This window comes from Phyllobates terribilis, unplaced genomic scaffold (genome assembly GCF_046119375.1).
Source record: "Phyllobates terribilis strain yellow unplaced genomic scaffold, ASM4611937v1 Scaffold_8__6_contigs__length_399053987, whole genome shotgun sequence".
Lineage (NCBI taxonomy): Eukaryota > Metazoa > Chordata > Amphibia > Anura > Dendrobatidae > Phyllobates > Phyllobates terribilis.
This window is the reverse complement of record NW_027362768.1, coordinates 81,401,951-81,426,448: the sequence shown is the minus strand read 5'-3', so window position 1 is coordinate 81,426,448 and position 24,498 is coordinate 81,401,951. Positions and strand designations below refer to the sequence as shown.

Genomic DNA, 24,498 nt, shown 5'->3' with positions numbered 1-24,498 from the left:
ATTGCATTTGATAGTTTTAGCCCCGTGATCTAGGATCCCACAGGTACAACATTTTTTGGAGTTGCATTTAAAAACTCTGGTTCCTTGAAAAACACTACATAAAATTTTAGTCTTACTTTTATTAATGTTTTTTCTTTTTAAATCCGACAGGTTTTTTAATTTAATGGGGGCCACCAAACTTTTCAAAGTTTTCCCCCTTCTGTATGTAATCCCTGGTTTATCAGGGAGATGTTTTCCCAAAACAGGGTCACGCTTCAAGATATTCCAATATTTTGAAAGCACATATGACTTTATTTCCCCTATTGAATATTGTCATAAAATTCAATTTCCAGCGGTCATCACTTTTTTCTTTACCAATAGTCAAATTATCCCCCTTCATATTTTTTCCTTTTAGACATTCCTCCTGTGTTTTTATTTTGTTGTCCCTGTATGCGCCATTTATCACATTTTTTGGGCATCTTTTTTTCTTTTTAGGATTTTAGACTGAGCTACATAATCACATTCTCTCGTACAATTCCTTCTTATACGAAAGAATTGACTGTGGGGGGGGGGATCACTTAGGATTGAAGTACAATATGTCACGAAAAAAACATTTTCAGAATTAGAGGGATCCATTGAAGCGTTCCAGAGTTCTTACCACATAAAGTGACGCTGGTCAGAATTGTAAAAATTAGCCTATTCATTAACGTGCAAACAGCTTTCGGGGGTAAAGGGGTTAAATGACCTCTCTTTGGCTTCTATTTAATGCAACTAGTTCTCAAGTGTAAATGCACCCATATGCCTAAGGCTTCACTGAGACTTTTTCTAGGTCTGATTAGTTAAAATAAATCAGCACTCCAAAAAGGTGCAGTTTCCCAGGCATTAGACTAAGGCTCACATCACACTTGCATCGTGGTTTTCATTTATATTGGAAAGCCAATGCACTGCCTGGTCTGTAGCACAAAAAATACCACCAGCATCCAAAAGATCCCATTGACTTATGTGGGTTGCATTATTGATAAACACCAGGTTTCACCAGAATAAGCTATTGTTACAGTCCCCAGCATGTAAGCAGTGCCAAGCTTCACCCAGACAAAAAAAAAAATGGTGAAATCTTTTGTAAAGTAGTTGTGTGGCGTGTGACTCGAAAGCCATGTCATTGCCAACTTATTCATATGCACTGCTGAAATGGTTCTGCAGCTCCTGATCTAATTATTCTTCATCCTTACCCTTCTTATATTGACGTCTCGGACCCTCAAAGCCTTTGGGGTCCCTATGCAACATTACATTATAATGGAATCTTTAGAATATTAGGGATATATTATGCAGCACCTTCCTCTTGGTTTTTCTGCAGTGGTCACATCACATTGACATTGCAGGCAATCCCTGAGCTTCGAAAAGAAGCAAAATGAACATAAATTCTGCTGTAGATAAATAAAAAGCAAAAGTGCATTTAAATAAAATAGGGTTCTTAGTAACACTGTTTTTGATCAAAAATAGTATGAAAGCTATCCCACCAACGGCAAGGTGAACCCATTCGGGATAGTCCTACTCGGTCTAGTATTAAAAACCTTACCATGTATCAAAGTTAACCTCAGTTTGTGAATAAGGGAAGACAAAGGACCAGGTCCAGAACTGTGGACACCAGACTTGGGAAGCTATTTAAATGTAATTCCCAGCTCTAGGAAGGGAGGCCACACCCTGATTTGCACAGAATACAAAAAATACAAAGAAAAAACACAAAATTTGAGCTTGATTTAAGTTGGTATGCATGCATGTTCACAACGGCCATAAATCATAACAAAAATTACAAGAAGCAAAATGAAAATAAAACCTGCTATAAATAAATAAAAAGCAAAAGTGCTTTTAAATAAAATAGGGTTCTTAGTAACATTGCATTTAATCAAAAATATCATGAAAGCTATCCCACCACGTTGACAATGCATATCCCCACTGCAGACAATCCCTGAGCTTAGCGGCTTGTGCCATCAACATCAGAAGAGCCACTATGCTTAGTGATTGGCAGTGGTGGTGTGCGATGTCAACGTGACCTCATCACTGCAGCCAAAACAGACACCAGAGCAGTGTCGGAGAGCCCTCGCTGGACCAAGGCAATGTGAATACTTGCACTGTTTATTTTAGAAGTATAAACGCTTTTGGGGAACACTTTTTTTTAAAGAGAACCCCTTTTACTGATATAGTTTATTAGTAATGTGTAGCCAATAAATAATGCATTTCTCCACTGACAAATGTGGTACCAATATTTTAATTTGCATCTTTCTGTCAGATGAAAATTTACATGTTTGGATTCTTGATTCTTGGATTTTTGGCTTCACACGTATCCACATATAGCAATGGACTAGTCTATAAAGCATGTGACACAATGAAGCCAGAACATGGCACAACAGTACCACAGACAACAGTGCCACCATACAATGTCTCTGCTTCCAGCTACTCGTACAGGCCAGCAGATGAAATCACAGGTAAGTCCATATATTGTTTTCCTAACTCAATCTACATCCAGATAAGCTTTCTAACTAAGTCATAGATGGTGCTCATTTTTGTCTTTTCTTCCAAATATCAGAACCAAATAAACAATTTAATAGTTTATAGAAATTATTACCTGTCACCTGCATCTTAAAAACATCTCCGGAATCCGACCTTTTCTCACCTTTGAAACTGCTAAAACTCTTACTGTTGCTCTTATTCACTCTCGTCTGGACTACTGCAACTCTCGTCTGATCGGTCTTCCTCTTACCAAACTTTCTCTTCTCCAATCCGTCCTGAATGCGGCAGCCAGGGTCGTATTTCTGTCCAGCCGCTTCATCGATGCCTCCATCTTGTGCCAGTCATTACACTGGTTGCCCATCCGCCTCAGAGTCCAATATAAACTCATCTCTCTCACCCACAAAGCTCTCCACAGTTCTGCACCGCCTTATATCTCCTCTCTCATCTCTGTCTATCGCCCTACACGTGCCCTCCGTTTTACAAATGACCTAAGACTAACATCCCCCATAATCCGAAACTCGCACGTCCGTCTCCAAGACTTCTCTCGTGCTGCGCCAGTTCTCTGGAATGCACTACCCCAGGCGATCCGACTGATGCCTAGCCCCCATGTCTTCAAGCGCGCTTTAAAAACCCATCTCTTTAAACAAGCCTACCACCTCAACTACTCAGTAAATTAACTTTCCCCTGTTCCCTCCTTCTAAATATTATTCAGAATCTGTTCCCTACTCTTCATCTGTCTCCACACCCTCCATGCACACAATAACTGCACTCGGTACTTGATTATTGCACTTAAACATACAGGCTGATGACCGGATCATGCAGCTTTATATGAAAATACCTATTATAATTGCCAGACCTGAAATAACAAGCACTTTTCACCTATTGTGTCCCCCCATTTCCTTGTAGATTGTAAGCTTGCGAGCAGGGACCTCACTCCTAATGTAACTGTTTAAACTGTCTTAAATTGTATTGAATTTATTGTCTGTACATGTCCCCGCTTAATTGTAAAGTGCTGCGGAATTTGTTGTCACTATATAAATAAAAATTATTATTATTATTATTATCACTGAAATTGTAATAATGTTCATCTACAACAGCTTTATCCTTTCTTCGAATTCAATATTTTAGTAGGAGGGTAGTTGGAAATACTGTAGGTGAAAATAAGAAAGAAAAATATGTCTTCTGGATGTAGGTTAGACTCTCCCCAATAGATTTCTCTGTATCCAGTACGGATAGTTTTTATTTTACAAAGGGGAATGTAGTATTTTAGAAGGGGTTGTCAGAGTAGTGGGCAACCCCTTTAACTTAAGAAGATGATGGGCAATAATAAAAGTTAGAAGGTAGAAGACATGGAATTCTATAATTTGCTAATAATGAATTAATTATTATTTCAAGGAATCTCTCTACAACTACACTGTGTTACAAATTATTATGCAAATAATATTTTCTCAGATTTTCCCAAATTACCTATATGAATTGCAGTCATTGTAATTTTCCAGTCAAATAACTATTAGAGTACAATTGAAAGGTTTTTGTACAAACTGCCTATGATAACAGTATATTTTTAAAAAAATAAAAAAACTCAAACTGCACTCAAAATGCATGTTCCAAATTATTATGCACAGCAGAGTTTTCAACCTTTTCATTTTAATAAAGAACAAAAAAATTGTCATTTTTGAAATTATAAGCATTAGCAGGTTATTACAAACTGAAATCAAACAGTTTTCAACTCAAAACTTTATTCTAGGTGATGTTACATTTGCACATAGGACCCATTGTTCGAAAGGAGCTTCTGAACACTCTCGTCCATTGAATTTGTCAGGTTTTGGATGGTTTCTGCTTCAATTGTTTTGCATGAGGACAGAATACCCTCCCAGAGCTGTTGCTTAGATGTGAACTGCCTCCCGCCATCATAGACACTCCTTTTGATGATGCTCCAGAGGTTCTCAATGGGGTTGAGGTCAGGGGAGCATGGGTGCCACACCATAAGTTTGTCCCCTTTTATGCCCATAGCAGCCAGAGATGCAGATGTGTTATGTGCAGCATGAGACGGGGCATTATCATGCATGAAAATGATCTTGCTGCGGAATGCACGGTTCTTCTTCTTGAACCATGGAAGGAAGTGCTGTTTGAGAAACTCAACATACATCATGGAGTTCATCTTTACCCCTTCAGGGATCCTAAAAGGGCCGACAATCTCTCTCCCCATGATTCCAGCCCAAAACATTACTCCACCTCCTCCTTGTTAGCGCCGTATCCGTGTTTGCATGGGGTGTCCATCAACCAGCCATCCTCCACTCCATCCATCTGGACCATCGAGATCATTTCATGCATGATAATGCCCCGTCTCATGCTGCACATAACACATCTGCATCTCTGGCTGCTATGGGCATAAAAGGGGACAAACTTATGGTGTGGCACCCATGCTCCCCTGACCTCAACCCCATTGAGAACCTCTGGAGCATCATCAAAAGGAGTGTCTATGATGGCGGGAGGCAGTTCACATCTAAGCAACAGCTCTGGGAGGGTATTCTGTCTTCATGCAAAACAATTAAAGCAGAAACCATCCAAAACCTGACAAATTCAATGGACGAGAGAGTTCAGAAGCTCCTTTCGAACAAGGGGTCCTATGTGCAAATGTAACATCACCTAGAATAAAGTTTTGAGTTGCAAACTGTTTGATTTCAGTTTGTAATAACCTGCTAATGCTTATAATTTCAAAAATGACAATTTTTTTGTTCTTTATTAAAATTAAAAGGTTGAAAACTCTGCTGTGCATAATAATTTGGAACACGCATTTTGAGTGCAGTTTGAGTTTTTTATTTTTTAAAAAATATACTGTTATCATAGGCAGTTTGTACAAAAACCTTTCAATTGTACTCTAATAGTTATTTGACTGGAAAATTACAATGACTGCAATTCATATAGGTAATTTGGGAAAATCTGAGAAATTATATTATTTGCATAATAATTTGGAACACAGCGTAGAATATACTCCATCTTGTTCGAACCTGTCCATATGAATTGCAGTGAACTAATGATTTCTTTGGCGTTCAGAAAACATTTAGAAAGTTGTGTGATTATGTAGACAAACCTTATCCTCTTATAGTAAAATAAAATCTTTCCCATTTAGGCTATGAGCCCACGATGCAGAAATGCTCCGGACTTTTTTTCCTGAGCGTTTCTGCATCTCCCTGGCAGAAAAAATGCATGCAGATTGTACATGCGGATTGTACATGCGGATTGTACATGCGTTTTCCTGCCAGGGACATGCGGAAGTAAAGCGTTCTTCACATGCATTTCTGCATGCAGGTTGACAAGCGCTTTCCAAGCGATTTTAGCATCACTTGGAAAGTGCTTGACAACTTGGTCACACTATATAAATCCATGCAAACGGCATGGATTTATGTAGTGTGACCCGAGAGAATGTAAAAAAATAAAAAATAAATCTATACTTACCTTCCTATGGCCCCCGGAGTCTTGCTTCGCTCGGTGCTGACTGCCGGCAGATCGCGGTACACTGAAGGACCTGCCGACGTCAGCGTCGCGTGACCCGTCACATGACTATGACGTCAGAGCAGGTCCTTCAGTCCACCGCAATCTGCCGGCAAGGGAGGAGGAGCGCACCGCGGGCCGTCAGAAGGTATCATATTTATTTTTTATTTTATTCTTTTTTTTTACACAGTTTCTATGGTACCCAGGTCCGGAGGAGAGTCCCCTCTCCTCTAGAGCTGGGTACCATCCGCACATTGAACGCATTTATTCCGCATGGGCTTATCTAGTGAAGCAGAATCCATGCGTTCTAATGCAAGTCAATGGCGGCGAAAACGCAGCACTTCCGCAAAATAATTGGTAGCGCTGCGTTTTTTTCCAAAATGATAATCCACAGCGGAAATTTCCGCAGCATGTGCACAGCACATGCGGATTATCATTGGGGAACATGGCAGTCCTGCTACCATGCGTTTATTAAGCGTTTCTGCAGCGTTTTTGCCGCTGCGGAAACGCTTAAACGCATCGTGGGCACACAGCCTTATACTGCAATTGGAAAATGTCCCTGTAAATGAGGAAAAAAAGTGTTTTTGTTTTTTTTACCTACCGTTAGAAATGAATATGGTGTGTATGTGTGTGTGTGTATATATATGTGTGTATAGTAATAATGTTTAAACTATTGGACAAGGCATATAAATGTAATCACTATTCCAACTACTTGAAGTCACTCTACAGGCAAATCCTGGAATACATTTCGAAGGATTTCTCCTGCAAGCTCGCACTATCCTTGGAAATGAAATTGTTGGCCAATTCATTGTGACAGCTCCAAATTCACAAAATCTCAATTGTGGCAATGTTGTGAGTATATATGACTTTGTCTAGATGTATGTAATCAGGATGACATAATATTATTATCTTCCAACTTCCATTTTTTTTTACATTTTATTTAGGATTAATGGTGTAAGAGATTAGAGAGATACTAAAATCTGTAAATAGTGAGAAACCATCAAAAATGTTAGTGACAAAGTGCTCAGACAGTTGTGATGGTCCATCTATGCAACACTGTAAATTCAAAAGTATTTCAATGAATCAAAATGTCAATTCATCTAAAGTACTGTATTATCAAAGAGCCTTCTAATCAACTGATTGTCCCAAGTGCATTAAAATCAATGATAATACAGTCATGGCCAAAAGTATTGAGAATGAGACAAATAGAAATTTTTCCAAAGTTTACTGCTTCATTTTTTGTAATGGCAATTTGCATATACTCCTGAATGTCAAAGAGTGATCAGCTTAACAGCAATTACTATACTTGCAAAGTCAATATTTGCCCAGAAAATGAACTTTAACCCCCAAAACACATTTCAACATCATTGCAGTCCTGCCTTAAAAGGAGCAGCTAACATCGTTTTAGTGATTGATCCATTAACACAGGTGTGGGTGTTGATGAGGACAGGGCTGGCGATCAATCAGTCATGATTAAGTAAGAATGACATCACTGGACACTTTAAAAGGAGGCTGGTTCTTGGTATTATTGTTTCTCTTCAGTTAACCATGGTTATCTCTAAAGAAACACGTGCAGCCATCATTGCACTGCACAAAAATGGCCTAACAGGGAAGAGTATCGCAGCTACAAAGATTGCACCTCAGTCAACAATCTATCGCATCATCAAGAACTTCAAGGAGAGAGCTTCCATTGTTGTCAAAAAGGCTCCAGGGCGCCCAAGAAAGACCAGCAAGCGCCAGGACCGTATCTTAAAACTGTTTCAGCTGCGGGATCGGACTACCAGCAGTGCCGAGCTTGCTCAGGAATGGCAGCAGGCTGGTGTGAGTGCTTCTGCACGCACTGTGAGGCGGAGACTCTTTGAGCAAGGGCTGGTTTCAAGGAGGGCAGCAAAGCAGCCACTTCTCTCCAGAAAAAACATCAGGGACTGACTGATATTCTGCAAAAGGTACAGGGAGTGGACTGCTGAGGACTGGGGCAAAGTCATTTTCTCTGATGAATCCCCTTTTCGATTGTTTGGGACATCTGGAAAACAGCTTATTCGGAGAAGAAGAGGTGAGCGCTACCACCAGTCTTGTCTCATGCCAACTGTAAAGCATCCTGAAACCATTCATGTGTGGGGTTGCTTCTCAGCCAAGGGAATCGGCTCACTCACAGTCTGGCCTAAAAACACAGCCATGAATAAAGAATGGTACCAGAATGTCCTCCAAGAGCAACTTCTCCCAACCGTCCAAGAGCAGTTTGGCGCCCAACAATGCCTTTTCCAGCATGATGGAGCACCTTGCCATAAAGCAAAGGTGATAACTAAATGGCTCATAGAACAAAACATAGAGATTTTGGGTCCATGGCCTGGAAACTCCCCAGATCTTAATCCCATTGAGAACTTGTGGTCAATCATCAAGAGACGGGTGGACAAACAAAAACCAACAAATTCTGGCAAAATGCAAGCATTGATTATGCAAGAATGGACTGCTATCAGTCAGGATTTGGTCCAAAAGTTGATTGAGCGCATGCCAGGGAGAATTACAGAGGTCTTGAAGAAGAAGGGGCAACACTGCAAATATTGACTTGCTGCATTAACTCATTCTAACTGTCAATATAACCTATTGGTACTCATAATATGATTGCAATTATTTCTGTATGTGATATAAACATCAGACAAACACTAATAAAAACCAGAGGCCAGCAGATCATGTGAAAATATAATTTTGGTGTCATTCTCAAAACTTTTGGCCATGACTGTACATGAACTATTTTCAGAGTGAGCAGAGTCAAATTTCAACCCTCTGGTTCGTAAAGAGGGTCCCAAGTGGGGGTCCATCCATTATGATGTTCATATGCACTTTTAGAAACTGCAATAATAGAAATTTATGGTCAGTCTTATTATAGGAAGAACTTCATTTTCAAGTGTTATGGTCTAAAGATTGCAGGATTGTGTGAAACTCTAATTTCCTGGCATTTCTCTGCCAATCCCAGAATATGGGGGCTACGCAGGTGGTCTTTTGGAATACTCTTGTTTTTACAGAAAATTATTCTAATACCAATAGATATTATGGATTTCCTTTTTATCCAGTTATGCACCATGAGACAGATACTCACCTGATTCCATCATTAAAGAAGCTCTCCTCCTCCCATAAAAGTTTTTAGCCTCTTAATATATTGCAGTCGTCATATTATATAGCACTGTGTACTTATAATTGCTCATTTTGCCTTTCTACCATGCTAATTATTATTTGTCTTCTCCATGTAAAAACAGGAAGTCTCTTTTCCTGGCATGAGTCATCCCCTTCTTCAACTCCTGACCCAGCTGCTCCTCCCCCTGCCAGTGATTTTTGCAGTGATGACTCATGCAGGGAAAATTGACCTCTTGTTTCTACATGGAGCTTAGTAGGATTCAGCTAGTCTGTTTTTAATCATGTGATAAATAGGGAGACAATAAGCGCAAATAGGGTATTATCCGGAGGACAATAAAGGTGAGATAACAGAAAGCTGCTATCCTTTTGGGGTTGTGATATACCCACAACTGAGGTGCTGCAGTACCCCCAGGGACAGAGAAGTCTGCCGTGTAGATGACTGCTTGGATGGGAGTGATCTGCCCTCACTGAAAAATTCCAATAGGATCCAACAGACATGAGGCAGATTGAATTAAAAAGTGTTTTATTCTGAACACGTTTCAAAGTTGGACTAATTTCTTCATCAGGAGAACCATAATCAAGTCTACTTGTGAATCCTAGTGCTATCTGCTATACTTAGTACTCTGTAAGTTAGTACCTGTTTGTTGGTATATTTGTTGTCTTCCCCAGAATTCCACTGTTACCCATAAAGATTCAAGCACCAAATCCAGCATCTCAGCACGGTGGGTGGCACCAGCATCAGTCAGCAGAGTAATATTTAAGTGAGTATTCTTTTACCTGGGGTCAATTGAATATAATAAAATGCAGGTTCGATTTGGCTGATATTTGCTGTACATTATAGGTGTTGTCTTCCACTCAGTTAACCTTTTCTCAATTGCTATATTTCCCAGTGTAAATTAAAAACAGCCTGGGCTCGGCACCACTCCAGTGACATTAGCGCTGGGTCCCCCGGGGTTTGTGTGACGTTGTTATGCCATATGAGCCCTGCGGCCAATCAGCAGTCTCCTATGGGCAGTTCCAGTTTCACCGTCGTACATAACTGACATCTGGAGGGAGTCAGACAGCAGTTCTCTCTTCTTCCGAATGTTAGTTTCGTCTGAAGGAAGTGAGAATGAAGCTGCTCATAAGCATCGCTAGAACGGCACCAGATGTAAGTGCTGGATGATTGCTTTATTTTACATGAGGGAATATAGTAATTGAGAAGCTGTTGTCTGAGTAATGGACAACCCCGTCAAGGTGTGATAGAGACTTTCTTTGGCATTAATAGACTGTTTTATTGCTGCTTTATACGTCAGTTGTAAATGCAAGGTGCCATGTTTTGGAATGGAAAGCTTTAGTGCTTTACAATGCTGGCGATGGTTCGGGCAGCATGTATCAGATACTGGCTTTCTCATTACTGCCAGGTGTGCATCACTTTGAAACACTACAGCATTTCAGAGAAAACATACATTTACAGATGTCCGGGACCATGCCACCCTGGTGACTAGTTCAAGAGGCAGGTCCATGATGGGTGGGGTACAAACCTGTCACTCAAGGGAAATGGCAAGGGAAGAAACCACCGGGGACCGGCCTCTTGAACTAGTCATCTGGACAGCATTAGCCCGGACGGCTTTAAATGTATGGCTTTTTTTTTCAGAAATGCTGCAAAGTTTCAGAGAAAACATAACTGAAATAATAGTCTGTGTCTAATACATGTATCAGCTGTAGGGTTCCATTTGAAGTCCTTGGTTGCATAAACTGGCGGGTCGCTACGTGTGGTTGCATTGACAAGCCCGGTCACAGTAGTTGGCAGCGAGAATGCTAGTTAATTAGTTGTCAGTTAGGAGGAGAAGATGCCACCACTGACATAGACCAGAAAGAGCCTGGTGTGGATGTAGGTAAATGCATTGTTTGCACTACAGTGCTGATAAGAGGGGCAGATAAAATGGAGTAGTTTGGCACAATTGATCAGTATGCAACTGGTTCACATTTAGTACCTGGGGAACCTGTGATTTGCCTATATTAATGGCTCTCTTAGGCCTGTTCCTCTTTAGGATTTTGATAGGTCGAAGGAGCTTGTCCATTGTGGCAGTGTCTGTGGGCTGGAGGGTGGGAAAGATGTGAGAGAGCCTGTAGGCTTACCTACCGTATTGTTGGGATTCCATAGACAAGGCTGCCTTATTGCTGCCGTAAAGAGTGGGCTGTGAGTTCTTACAACTGACATAGAGAAAAACTTTGGAAGATGTCTACATGCTGTAGCTATGGGGGTGCTATTCTGAGAGGCGTCAGCTTTGATAAATCTCTGAAAGAGTGAGATATATCAGTCAGGAGGGGAGCTAAGATAAGTTGGGTTCAAAAAATTATTAAGCCCTTGGCAGACTATAGCTGGGTCTAGGATGAGTTCAGTAAAACGTCAGCTTAGACAAACTAGTGGCCAGCAAATCATGGATAAGTTATATGGTCCTGTTTAGTGGACCAAAAGAGCGTGCAATTGGTTTAAGGCAGACTGGTAAAAAGTGACCTTTCTGCGAAAAAGTAAATGAGTACCGGTGCCATGCAAGCTATGTTTTAGGCAATCATTTACTTGGGATTGGTTTTCCTGGCAGCTAGTCAGGAGTGGTGAGAACGCTCATGGTAGCACCATGTCACTAACAGCTACTGATTGACAGATAGCTGTGTTGGTTTCCTTTTTGAATGATGTGTGAAGGCGGGAGCCGATAAGAGGCCTCTGACTTTAGCAGTCACATGATGCCCCTTTCAGATGTTGATGCCCGGAAATCAGTAATGTTTGAAGGTTGTCCAGCAGGCGATACAGTAGCCAGTGAGATGGAGCAGTGCCAGTCCGTAGGGGAGTATAGAATATTTTTTAATACAACAGCCTGGGCCCATTGAGAATAACTTTTAACGTAGGGGAAAATTTAATTTAAAATCATATGTTCCAATAGCTATAAAGCATGTAATATACACGTGTGTGTGTGTATACAGTAAGTTACAAGTAACATACAGTTTACATTTCTTAAGAAATTTAGAGTTTTATACTTCTGTTCTTTAAATATGCAAATTGTCTCTTCATAGAGGAAGAGGACTTCAACTCCAGTTCCACCTATTGGAAGTAACAATCCTACAAGTCAATATCGACCCTTTAACGAGTCTTGCTATATGACTTAGGATAAATGCCAAATCAGAATCACAATTTGCGACACAGTGTTTTGGGATATTGCCCCTCCTCAGTGCAAAGTATGAGATCTGATTTGGCTAGGTGAGCGACTAAGTCTGGGATCTAAGAGGTTTCTTCTTGTGGAGAGTGACATGCCAGGTCTGGCATGCCAGTATGAGGAGACTTAAACGCTTTGCATGCTCTTCGGGGAAATTAAATATGCAAATTGTCTCTTCAGAGAGGAAGAAGACTTGAACTCTATCGCCACCTATTGGAAGTAGCAATCCTACAAGTCAATATCATCCCTTTAACGAGCCTTGCGATATGAATTAGCATAGTAGCCAAATCTCAATTTACAGACAAGACAGCAATCTTGGAGCCCTTTGTATATGTCCACATACCTATTGCTATCACATTATTGATTATTTTAAGCCATATATCAATCATGTTGCATTATTATGTGGGATAACCAGATTAGTATATGACATCCCAAACAAATTAACCTTCTTTTTTTTTTTTTGTAAGTCATACAAAGTTAATTACTGCATGCTTTACGCAACAGATAATGAACATTAATTTCAATAACCTCTTTAAAATTGATAACTAAGTATTATCTTCCATTATATGGAAATTGGCTCAATTTATTAGTAAATGTGCCGTGTTGTAAAATGACCTTGTAGTGTTCAAAGATTGTAGTGTTCAAAGAGGTTTCAGGCAGGGCAAAAGGTATTTTTATAAAGGTAACTTGTCACCTAAAAAAAATGCTATTTAGGTGTAGATATGGTGGTAGTTTTCTGGTAAATTGCATTTAAAGGGGTTTTCCCACAAACAAAAGTTCATTTTAATCAACAGATCTTGGAATAAAAATAACTTCCACAATTGGATGTTTAAATAAAATGTTCCTGTGCTGAGATAATCTTATAAATGTTCCCCTGCTGTGTACTGTGTAATGGCTGTGTCTTACCGTACAGGAACATGGTGTGATCGGATTAGCTTTACTCTCCCTACAGCCACTCGCTTTCAGTCATCAGGGAGGTACAGGGGCTTGTAACAGTCACCGCTTACTGCTCAGTGATTGTGCTGTTATTAGGCCCCAGCACTCTGACAGCCTGCACTGCAGCTCGTGTATGGAGAGCAGGCTGTCAGTCAATGTGCAGGGGGAGTGATTACAGCGCATGCAAAAAAAACATAGCAAAGGCACTACATGTGAACTTGTCCTAACAGTACATAAATGTCATTATTTTCATTGTATAACTAACTTTCTCTTTGAAACCCATGCAGAATAGGTGTGCACATGTTACAACTTTTCCCAATAATTTACATATTTTTATTTATTTAGAGCAACAATTCTGCAATCTAAGCCTATATACTGGGTGGGAATTGAAAGTCCTGAGCTCACTGTAAGTGGTTATATAGCAGATGTATAGACACTTGGAGATCTACTCTATCAAGCCTGTGTTTCTTGTCTCTTTCCACTTGCAAGAGTACAGTATTTGTCACCTACGACTCTACTAGTGGAGGCTTTTCTTAAAGGGTCAGTTTCCATTAATGCAGGTTATCCACCTCTTCTTGAATGAAACCAGGTCCATTTGAAAATAAAAAAACACTTATACTCTCCTCCGGCACTGTTCCAGCAATGTTGGCCCTGCACCTACCAGGAGGTGAATGTAAACTGCTTTTATTTTCAATGGGGCCCTGATTAATCTTAGGAGGGGTTGTCCAGGTAGTGGACAACAGCTTAAACTAAGTCTAAATCAAAACATGACATAAGGGCTGCCATTACTCTGGATTTAAATACTTTGCAAACAAATGATATGCAGCTGAAAATAGTTTTCTACAAATATTCTATTTTTCCCAATAAAATTTCCATTATTAAAAGAGATCCTCTACAGTTTGCGAGGACCAGTTAAGAATAGAAATTTTCAGCAGGATTCGATAAGTCAACATAGTTTATTAGTATTTTAATATGAAATTAATGCTACTTTAGGCCCCGATGCTAGTACAGTTCTTGGTATAAAGGCCTAAGGGATCATTTTGGTCCCATCATCTCCAAGGCCCAATTGAATTTGCCTCCTATGCACCCCTTTATAATTATATTACTGCCAATGTGGTCCTGTTTAGTTTTTTAACTATTCACTGTTCCTTTCTCATATTAGGCCACCTTTGTCCTAATTGTACTGTAAAAACTTAATACTGGTGTACAGTATTTTGTATGATTCAATTTTAGATCCAAGAGGTTCTCTGTTTGATTTATCAATATTAATTGCTTGTCTTTTGAGGGTGGATCTAATAAAAAACAATATTATATCTAACAATGAGGTCTAAATCAGCATAAGCGCAAAGTAAAATCTGTTCTTCTTGACGTCTAACCTACTTTCCTTTGGACAATCCTTAAGGTTTTGAATTTTTTGCTGAGATTAAATATTATAACGATCAGCAAACAATAAAAAGTAAACCTTTAATAATAGACTTCAGCTTCTACAAGTCTAATGATGCACCATCCAAAAATCACTGACAATACAATATCTTACTAATGTTACAATTTGGAGCTATCAGGGATTTCCTGTATAAATAAAAGAATGTGAACCCTTAGGCTACGTTTCCACAGTTTTTCGTGAGTGATTTTTTTTAAGCTGCATATTTAAAAAAAAAAACAAGTAACCTACCGTATTTTTCGGATTATAAAGATGCACTTTTTTCCCACAAAATTTGGGAGAAAATGGGGGGGTGTCTTATAATCCTAATGTAGCTTACCAGGGAATGGTAGGGGGCGGCTGCGGTGCAGCGGGTCCCAGGAGACAGGGTTGCTGCTGCAGGAGTGGGGCAATGCTGCAGGCCCTGGGCTGGGAGTGTTTGGCGGTGCGAGACTGAGGCGGGCCCTGGGCTTTCAGAAAATGTTGAGTCATGCACTTCCCATCCTTCTCACTGCAGTGGACTTCGGGAAAATGGTCGCCGGAGGCGGCGCATGCGCAGGCTTAGATTTTGGTTTCTGAAGTCCACCGCAGTGAAAAGGATGGGAAGTGCGAGGTCTCCCGACATTGTGTAAAAGCCCAGGTCTCTTCGTAGCATCGCCCCACTCCTGGCGCCACCAGCTTCCTGCAGCAGCGACTCTGCATCCTGTGACCCCACTCCACCGCAGCCGCCCCTCCCCAGGAAGCTACCATAAAAGCGGGCTATAAGACGCACCACCATTTTATTAAAGAAAATGTTTTCCTATTTTCCTCCCTAAAATATGCGTGAGATTTCTGACCGAACACCCAACGTCACAGGGACAGAGTGACGCTGTGGGAGACGATACATAGCATAATGAAGTGAGGAGACGGAGTTATCTTCCAGGCAGCATCTTACCCAGAGCCTGGAAGAATTCATGTACATAATAGGATAAAAGCAGATTTCTTAACAACAAGGCATCTGATATGAGGCATACAGGTAGGACTTTTTCAGCAGTTTATAACCTGTATGCCTAAATTAAAAGGTTAGATAGCTCAAATGGGATGACAGATTCCCTTTAACCCCTTCACCAAGGGGCAATTTTTCATTTTAATTTTTTCCTCCCCTTCTTCCCAGAGACATAACTTTTTTTATTTTTCTAGCCATATAACCGTATGAAGGCTTGTTTTTTACAGGACAAGTTGTACTTTTGAATGACACTATCCATTCTGCCATATAGTGTACTGGAAAACGGGAAAAAAATCCAAATCCAAGTGTGGTGAAAGTGTAATTCCACAATGTGTGTTTTTTTTTGTTTTTTTTTTACTTACCATGTTCAATATATGGTAACTGACCTGGCAATATGATTCCCCAGGTTAGTGCAGGTATGTAGATACCAAACATGTATAGTGTTTTTTTTTTCTCTTTTACTTAAGTGGTGAAAAAAAAATTCAGAAATTTATTAAAAAAAAAATGTAGCTTTTGTCATCATTTTTCGAGACCCGTAACGTTCTCATTTTTGGGGATATAGGGGCTGTTTAATTATTTTTTGCTCCCTGAGCAGATGTTATTACTGATACCATTTTGGGGTAGGTACGATGTTTTGGTCACCTTTTATTGCAATGTTGCGGCAACTAAAAAAACATAATTCTGGCGTTTTTGATTTTTTTTTCTCATTACGCAGTAAACTGAGGAGATTAATTAATTTTTATATTTTGATAGCTGGGGCATTTCTTAAGCGGTGACACCAAATACAGTGCCTACAAGTAGTATTCAACCCCCTGCAGATTTAGCTGGTTTGATAAGATGCAAATAAGTTAGAGCCTTCAAACTGCAAACGAGAATAGGTTTTATGAACAGAAGCATAAATCTTACAAAACAAAAAGTTATGTTGCTCAGTTGAATTTTATTAAATTTTAAACATAAAAGTGTGGGTCAATTATTACACAACCCCTATGTTTAATATTTTGTGGAATAACCCTTGTTTGCAATTACAGCTAATAATCGTCTTTTATAAGACCTGATCAGGCCGGCACAGGTCTGTGGAGTTATCTTGGCCCACTCCTCCATGCAGATCTTCTCCAAGTTATCTAGGTTCTTTGGGTGTCTCATGTGGACTTTATTCTTGAGCTCCTTCCACAACTTTTCAATTGGGTTAAGGTCAGGAGACTGACTAGGCCACTCCAACACCTTGACTTTTTCCCTCTTGAACCAGGCCTTGGTTTTCTTGGCTGTGTGCTTTGGGTCGTTGTCTTGTTGGAAGATGAAATTGCGACCCATCTTAAGATCCTTGATGGAGGAGCGGAGGTTCTTGGCCAAAATCTCCAGGTAGGCCGTGCTTTCCATCTTCCCATGGATGCGGACCAGATGGCCAGGCCCCTTGGCTGAGAAACAGCTCCACAGCATGATGCTGCCACCACCATGCTTGACTGTAGGGATGGTATTCTTGGGGTCGTATGCAGTCCCATCCAGTCTCCAAACGTCACGTGTGTGGTTGGCACCAAAGATCTCGATCTTGGTCTCATCAGACCATAGAACCTTGAACCAGTCTGTCTCAGAGTCCTACAAGTGATCATGAGCAAACTGTAGACGAGCCTTGACATGATGCTTTGAAAGTAAAGGTACCTTACGTGCTCGTCTGGAACGGAGACCATTGCGGTGGAGTACGTTACTTATGGTATTGACTGAAACCAATGTCCCCACTGCCATGAGATCTTCCCGGAGCTCCTTCCTTGTTGTCCTTGGGTTAGCCTTGACTCTTCGGACAAGCCTGGCCTCGGCACGGGAGGACACTTTCAAAGGCTGTCCAGGCCGTGGAAGGCTAACAGTAGTTCCATAAGCCTTCCACTTATGGATGATGCTCCCAACAGTGGAGACAGGTAGGCCCAACTCCTTGGAAAGGGTTTTGTACCCCTTGCCAGCCTTGTGACCCTCCACGATCTTGTCTCTGATGGCCTTGGAATGCTCCTGTAACGGGTCTGGGAGGCGGAACCTCTGAGCTACTATACAAGGGGGCAGTCCTTGTAAGGGAGCGGGTGGCGACCAGGGAAGACGGGCTGGAGGTCACGGCAAGTGACCGGGGCAGTCTCTGGATGAACGGGCTGATAGTCACGGCAAGTGACTGGGGCAGTCTCTGAGTGAACGGGCAGATGGTCACGGCAAGTGACCGGGGCAGTCTCTGGATGAACGGGCAGATGGTCACGGCAAGTGACCGGGGCAGTCTCTAGGTAAAGGGTTGGTACGACCTGTGGCGGCTGATGATAGACGTGAGCTTCCAGGTGAGCAGGCGAGAGTCTCTGGATGAACGGGTGGTCACAGCATGTGACGGCGGAGCCTCCAGGAAGACCAACAGACAGGCGGCAGATGAGCGCTCCCAGGTGAGCGGACAGAAGTCTCTGGACAGGCGGGTGGTCACAGCACGTAACGGCAGAGCCTCCAGGTAGGCTAGCAGACAGGCAGCAGATGAGCGCTCCCAGGTGAGCGAGCAGGAGTCACTGGACAGGCAGGTGGTCACAGCACGTGACGGCGGAGCCTCCAGGTAGACTAGCAGGCAGGTAGCAGGTGTGTGCTCCCAGGTGAGCGGGCAAGCTGGTCCATAGACAGACTGACAGGAGTTGGAAGGCAGACCGTCGGACCTCGGGCAAGCAGGCAGGTGGCTGATGTGCGCTCCCAGGTGAGCGGGCAGACTGGTCCTTAGACAGACTGACGGGAGTAGTAAGGCAGACCGTCGGACCTCAGACTAGCAGGCAGGTAGCAGATAATCAGGCAGGAATCTGGCAGGAATCTGGCAGGTAACTGGCAGGTAACTGGCAGGAACTGGCAACGGGACCTGAGGGCTGAAGCAGAGTAGTGAACAGTGCAACAACATTGCTCGGGCACCTCCATTTTGGAGGAGGTGCCTTATATATGGTGAAGTCCTCCGGCCATTGGCCGGGGACTCCTTAGAACGGCGCGCGCGGCCCCTTTAAGAGGAAGGGAGAGCGCGCGCGCGCGCCCTAAGCACAGTGGACGGGAAGGAGCGCGCGCTGCCAGCAGAGCGGGAGGAGGACGCCGGGCACGGAGCAGGGAGGTGAGGGGAACAGCGTCCCTGCCTAGCAGAGGGCAGGGACGCCGGCGCTACAGTACCCCCCCCTTTAGGCCCCCCCTTTTTTAGGCCAGACAGAAATTTAGCTAGGATAAGAGGGGCATGGATGTTCTCCCGGGGCTCCCACGTTCTCTCTTCAGGACCAAACCCCCTCCAATCTACTAGAAAAAAGGTCTTTCCTCTTACCCTTTTGGTGGCAAGAATGTTCTCTACCTCAAACTCGTCCTCAGCAGAAACCGGAGCAGGAGGCGTACCTGTAGACTTGGAGAAAGAGTTAAGTACCACAGATTTGAGGAGAGATACATGGAAGGAGTTAGGGATCCGTAAGTTGGCCGGGAGTTTTAATTTATAGGCCACTGGGTTGATCTGACTGATGACCTCCAGAGGACCGATGAACCGAGGCCCTAACTTGTAAGAAGGTATCTTGAGTCGGACATATTTAGACGAGAGCCAGACTTTATCTCCAGGACGAAATTGTGGAGGATCCAGGCGTTTTTTGTCAGCGTGTCTTTTCATCCGTTCGGACGACTGGAGGAGTGCGGATCGGGTACTCTCCCAAATGGAGGAAAATTTGCTAACGAGAGATTCCGCAGCCGGGTTGTCCACAGAGGTGGAGACAGGAAAAGGAATCCGAGGATGCTGACCGAAGACTACAAAAAACGGGGATTTGGAGGAAGATTCGCTCTCGTGATTGTTATAGGAGAACTCAGCCCATGGTAGGAGATCCACCCAGTCAGAATGATGGGCATTAACGAAGTGCCGGAGGTAACTGGTCAGGTTCTGATTGATCCACTCCACTTGACCATTAGACTGTGGGTGGTAAGCGGAAGAGAAGTCCAGGGTGACGTCTAGCAGTTTACAAGTGGCTCTCCAGAAACGTGAGGTGAACTGTACCCCACGATCCGACACGATGTGGAGGGGCAGGCCATGAAGATGGAAGATGTGGCGGATAAAGTCTTTAGCCAGCTCGGGTGCAGACGGGAGGCCAGGCAGGGGAATAAAGTGAGCCATCTTGGAAAAGCGGTCAGCGACCACCCAAATGACCGTACAACCGGCAGAGACGGGGAGATCAGTTATGAAGTCCATAGCAATATGCTGCCAGGGGGCAGCAGGCACAGGAAGCGGAAGAAGGCGACCGGCTGGCAGGTGTCTCGGGACTTTGTTGCGGGCGCAGGACACACAGGCAGAAACAAAGTCTATTACGTCCTTGTGCAGGGTAGGCCACCAGTAGTGCCGGGCAATAAGCTGGAGGGTCTTTTTCTGACCGGCGTGGCCAGCTAGTTTAGATGAGTGACCCCAGTGTAGGATCTTCTCCCGATCAGGTACTGATACGAACGTCTTACCGGGAGGGAGACGATTTAGACTCACGGGAGCCACCTGCATTACTCTGGCGGGATCGATGATATGTTTAGGTTCTTCCTCGAGATCGGACACCAGAAAGGATCGGGACAAGGCATCTGCTTTGACGTTTTTGTCAGCCGGGCGAAAATGAAGAACAAAATCAAAGCGAGCAAAAAACAAGGACCACCGGGCTTGGCGCGGGTTAAGTCTCTGGGCATGCTGGAGGTAAGCCAAGTTCTTGTGGTCAGTGTAAATTATTACCGGGTGAAGAGCCCCCTCGAGTAGGTAACGCCACTCCTCCAATGCCAGTTTGATGGCCAATAACTCTCGGTCTCCTATGGAATAGTTGCGCTCAGAAGAGGAGAAGAGTTTGGAGAAGAAGCCACAAGTTACCATTCTCCCGGAAGATGATTTTTGAGTTAGTACCGCTCCGGCTCCAGAGGAGGAGGCGTCAACTTCCAGGAAGAACTGCTTGTTGCCGTCCGGGCGATGCAGCACCGGGGCGGAAGAGAAGGCCTGTTTTAGGGAAAGAAAGGCCTCCTCTGCTTCGGGCGGCCACTCTTTGGGATTAGTACCCTTACGGGTGAGCGCGGAAATTGGGGCAGTCCGGGAAGAGAAGTGTGGTATGAAGAGGCGGTAGTAGTTGGCGAAGCCCAGGAATCGCTGAATGGCCTTCAACCCCTCCGGTCGAGGCCATTTCTCGATGGCAGACAGTTTCTCTGGATCCATTCGTAGGCCGGTCTGAGAAATAATGTAGCCCAAAAACGGAAGCGAGGTCTGCTCAAAGAGGCACTTCTCGTATTTAGCGAAGAGGTGATTCTGCCTGAGCCTGAGCAGGACCTGACGAACGTCCCTCCGGTGAGTCTGGAGATCCGGAGAGAAGACCAAGATGTCGTCCAGGTACACCACTACGCAGGAGTAGAGAAGGTCCCGGAAGATGTCATTGACCAACTCTTGAAAGACGGCAGGAGCGTTACAGAGACCAAAGGGCATTACCAGATATTCATAGTGGCCGTCCCGGGTGTTGAATGCCGTCTTCCATTCATCCCCCTGACGGATACGAACCAGGTTGTACGCCCCACGGAGGTCCAGTTTGGTGAAGATTCTAGCCCCCCTCAGGCGATCAAATAACTCCGGAATGAGCGGAAGGGGGTACTTATTCTTCACCGTGATCTGGTTAAGGCCTCTATAGTCTATACAGGGACGGAGAGAGCCGTCCTTCTTTTTGACGAAAAAGAAGCCTGCTCCCGCCGGAGAGGTAGATTTCCGGATGAATCCCCTGGCCAGATTCTCCTCAATATATTCGGACATCGACTGGGTCTCAGCAGCGGATAAAGGATAAATACGCCCACGGGGAGGAGTAGTACCAGGTAACAGGTCGATAGGGCAGTCGTATGGTCTATGAGGAGGTAGTGTCTCTGCTTCCTTTTTATTAAAGACATCAGCATAAGACCAATAAGGAATCGGAAGTCCAGGTAGATTAGCTGGGGTAGGAGAAGGACGGACGGGATGGACGGGAACCAGACAGGTCTTATGGCAGTCCTGTCCCCAGCGAAGGACTTCTCCGGTCTGCCAGTCAAGCACGGGTGCATGTCTCTGGAGCCAAGGTAGGCCTAGCAAGAGGGCGTGAGAGAGTCCAGGCAGAACATGAAAGGAGATGCTCTCAGAATGCAGCATTCCCACTTGCAGAGTTACGGATTCGGTGATGAGTTGGATGGGTCGTGGTAAGAGGCCCCCATCCACAGCAGCGACAGATATTGGTACAGCCAGAGGTTTGGTGGGAATGCGGTATTTTTCTACCAGGGACTGTGAGATAAGATTCCCGGCCGCTCCAGAGTCAAGTTGGGCTAGTTCGAAATAACGATTCTCCCCGCAGATAATTGAGACTGACAGTAGCAGAGATGGAGAGGATTTAATCTTGTCTAGGTTGACCTCTCTGAGCGAACCTAGACACAGGCGTTTCCCGACCTCTCCGGGCAGGTACGGATCCGGTGCTCCTTACTGCCACAGTAGAAGCAGCTCCCTTCGGCACGGCGTAAGTCCTGACGGGTTTTGACCATCTTGGTCTGGTCGACCTGCATAGGCTCAGGAGAGTGTACCTGGGGAGAGACGGATGGAGTGACGGGTTTCTGAAAAGTAGGAGCTAGACGTGGAAACCTCCTCTCACGGGTGACCTCTTTGGCACGCTCCTGGAACCGTAGGTCAATCCGGGTGGCAAGAGTTATTAGGTCATCGAGAGTGGTAGGAATGTCCCGACCGGCAAGTTCATCTTTAATACGGCCGGACAGACCCTCCCAGAAGACGGATACCAGAGCGTCGTTATCCCAGGCCAGCTCCGAGGCAAGGGTACGGAACCGTATGGCATATTGGCCCACGGTGAGACTTCCCTGACGGAGGCGTAGCAGAGATAATGCGGATGAGGTCTTCCGTCCGGGTTCGTCGAAGACTTTCCGGAAAGCCGTGAGAAAGGCAGGCAAGTCGGACACCAGGGGGTCTCCTCTCTCCCATAGAGGATTTAGCCAGGCCAGGGCCTCCCCGGTGAGATGGGACATGATGAATGCAATTTTGGCCCGGTCGGAGTTAAACTGGTGGGACAATAGTTCAAAGTGCAGGGTGCACTGATTTATGAAGCCCCGAGCCTGGGCGGAGTCGCCTCCGAAGCGAGGAGGTGCAGAAAGCCGGGGTCCGGGGTAGGATACCATGGTATTAGTGGGCAGCGGGGCTGCCGGATTGCGAGACATGGCACTGGCGGAGGTTGCTGATGGAGCAGTCAGAGTGTCCAGGCGAGTATTGACATTCCGCAGGTGACCCAGGATGGACTCCTGTTGGGACCTTTGACGGGACAGTTCATGACACAGGTCCGAGAGCGAGGGAGCTTGGGTGCCACCGGGTTCCATGGCCCGAGCAAACTGTAACGGGTCTGGGAGGCGGAACCTCTGAGCTACTATACAAGGGGGCAGTCCTTGTAAGGGAGCGGGTGGCGACCAGGGAAGACGGGCAGGAGGTCACAGCAGGTGACCGGGACAGTCTCTGAGTGAACGGGCTGGAGGTCACGGCAAGTGACCGGGGCAGTCTCTGGATGAACGGGCTGATGGTCACGGCAAGTGACCGGGGCAGTCTCTGGATGAACGGGCAGATGGTCACGGCAAGTGACCGGGGCAGTCTCTAGGTAAAGGGTTGGTACGACCTGTGGCGGCTGATGATAGACGTGAGCTTCCAGGTGAGCAGGCGAGAGTCTCTGGATGAACGGGTGGTCACAGCATGTGACGGCGGAGCCTTCAGGAAGACCAACAGACAGGCGGCAGATGAGCGCTCCCAGGTGAGCGGGCAGAAGTCTCTGGACAGGCGGGTGGTCACAGCACGTGACGGCAGAGCCTCCAGGTAGGCTAGCAGACAGGCAGCAGATGAGCGCTCCCAGGTGAGCGAGCAGGAGTCACTGGACAGGCAGGTGGTCACAGCACGTGACGGCGGAGCCTCCAGGTAGACTAGCAGGCAGGTAGCAGGTGTGTGCTCCCAGGTGAGCGGGCAAGCTGGTCCATAGACAGACTGACAGGAGTTGGAAGGCAGACCGTCGGACCTCGGGCAAGCAGGCAGGTGGCTGATGTGCGCTCCCAGGTGAGCGGGCAGACTGGTCCTTAGACAGACTGACAGGAGTAGTAAGGCAGACCGTCGGACCTCAGACTAGCAGGCAGGTAGCAGATAATCAGGCAGGAATCTGGCAGGTAACTGGCAGGAACTGGCAACGGGACCTGAGGGCTGAAGCAGAGTAGTGAACAGTGCAACAACATTGCTCGGGCACCTCCATTTTGGAGGAGGTGCCTTATATATGGTGAAGTCCTCCGGCCATTGGCCGGGGACTCCTTAGGACGGCGCGCGCGGCCCCTTTAAGAGGAAGGGAGAGCGCGCGCGCGCCCTAAGCACAGTGGACGGGAAGGAGCGCGCGCTGCCAGCAGAGCGGGAGGAGGACGCCGGGCACGGAGCAGGGAGGTGAGGGGAACAGCGTCCCTGCCTAGCAGAGGGCAGGGACGCCGGCGCTACAGCTCCTTTGTCTTTCCCATGTTGACCATGTCTGAGTGCTGTTCACAAGTTTGGGGAGGGTCTTAAATAGTCAGAAAAGGCTGGCAAAAGAGATCTTTAATCCACACATGTGAAGCTCATTATTCTTGGTGCCTGAACTACTTCTTAATACTTTAGGGGGACCAAACAGAATTCTTGTGGTTTGAGGGGTTGAATAATAAATGACACTCTGAATTAACTTTTAACGTTTTAAAAAAATAAAAAAAATAAAAAAATTTGCTGCAGTGCATTTCCCACTTCCAGGCTGATCTACAGTACAAATGTCACAATGCCAAGTTAATTCCGCATGTGTCAACCAGCTAAATCTGCAGGGGGT

General features: G+C 44.8%; 1 protein-coding gene across 1 annotated transcript in view; it reads left to right on the top strand.

Moving 5' to 3' along the window:
* Positions 1–24,498, top strand: part of LOC141156737 (putative ferric-chelate reductase 1) — a 93,585-nt gene that overhangs the window by 14,373 nt on the left and 54,714 nt on the right. The window contains exons 2-5 of the mRNA XM_073643065.1: positions 2,267–2,462; positions 6,701–6,834; positions 9,784–9,875; positions 13,590–13,650. Of these exons, the coding sequence (XP_073499166.1) occupies positions 2,267–2,462; positions 6,701–6,834; positions 9,784–9,875; positions 13,590–13,650 (483 nt within the window). The remainder of the gene's footprint in view (positions 1–2,266; positions 2,463–6,700; positions 6,835–9,783; positions 9,876–13,589; positions 13,651–24,498) is intronic.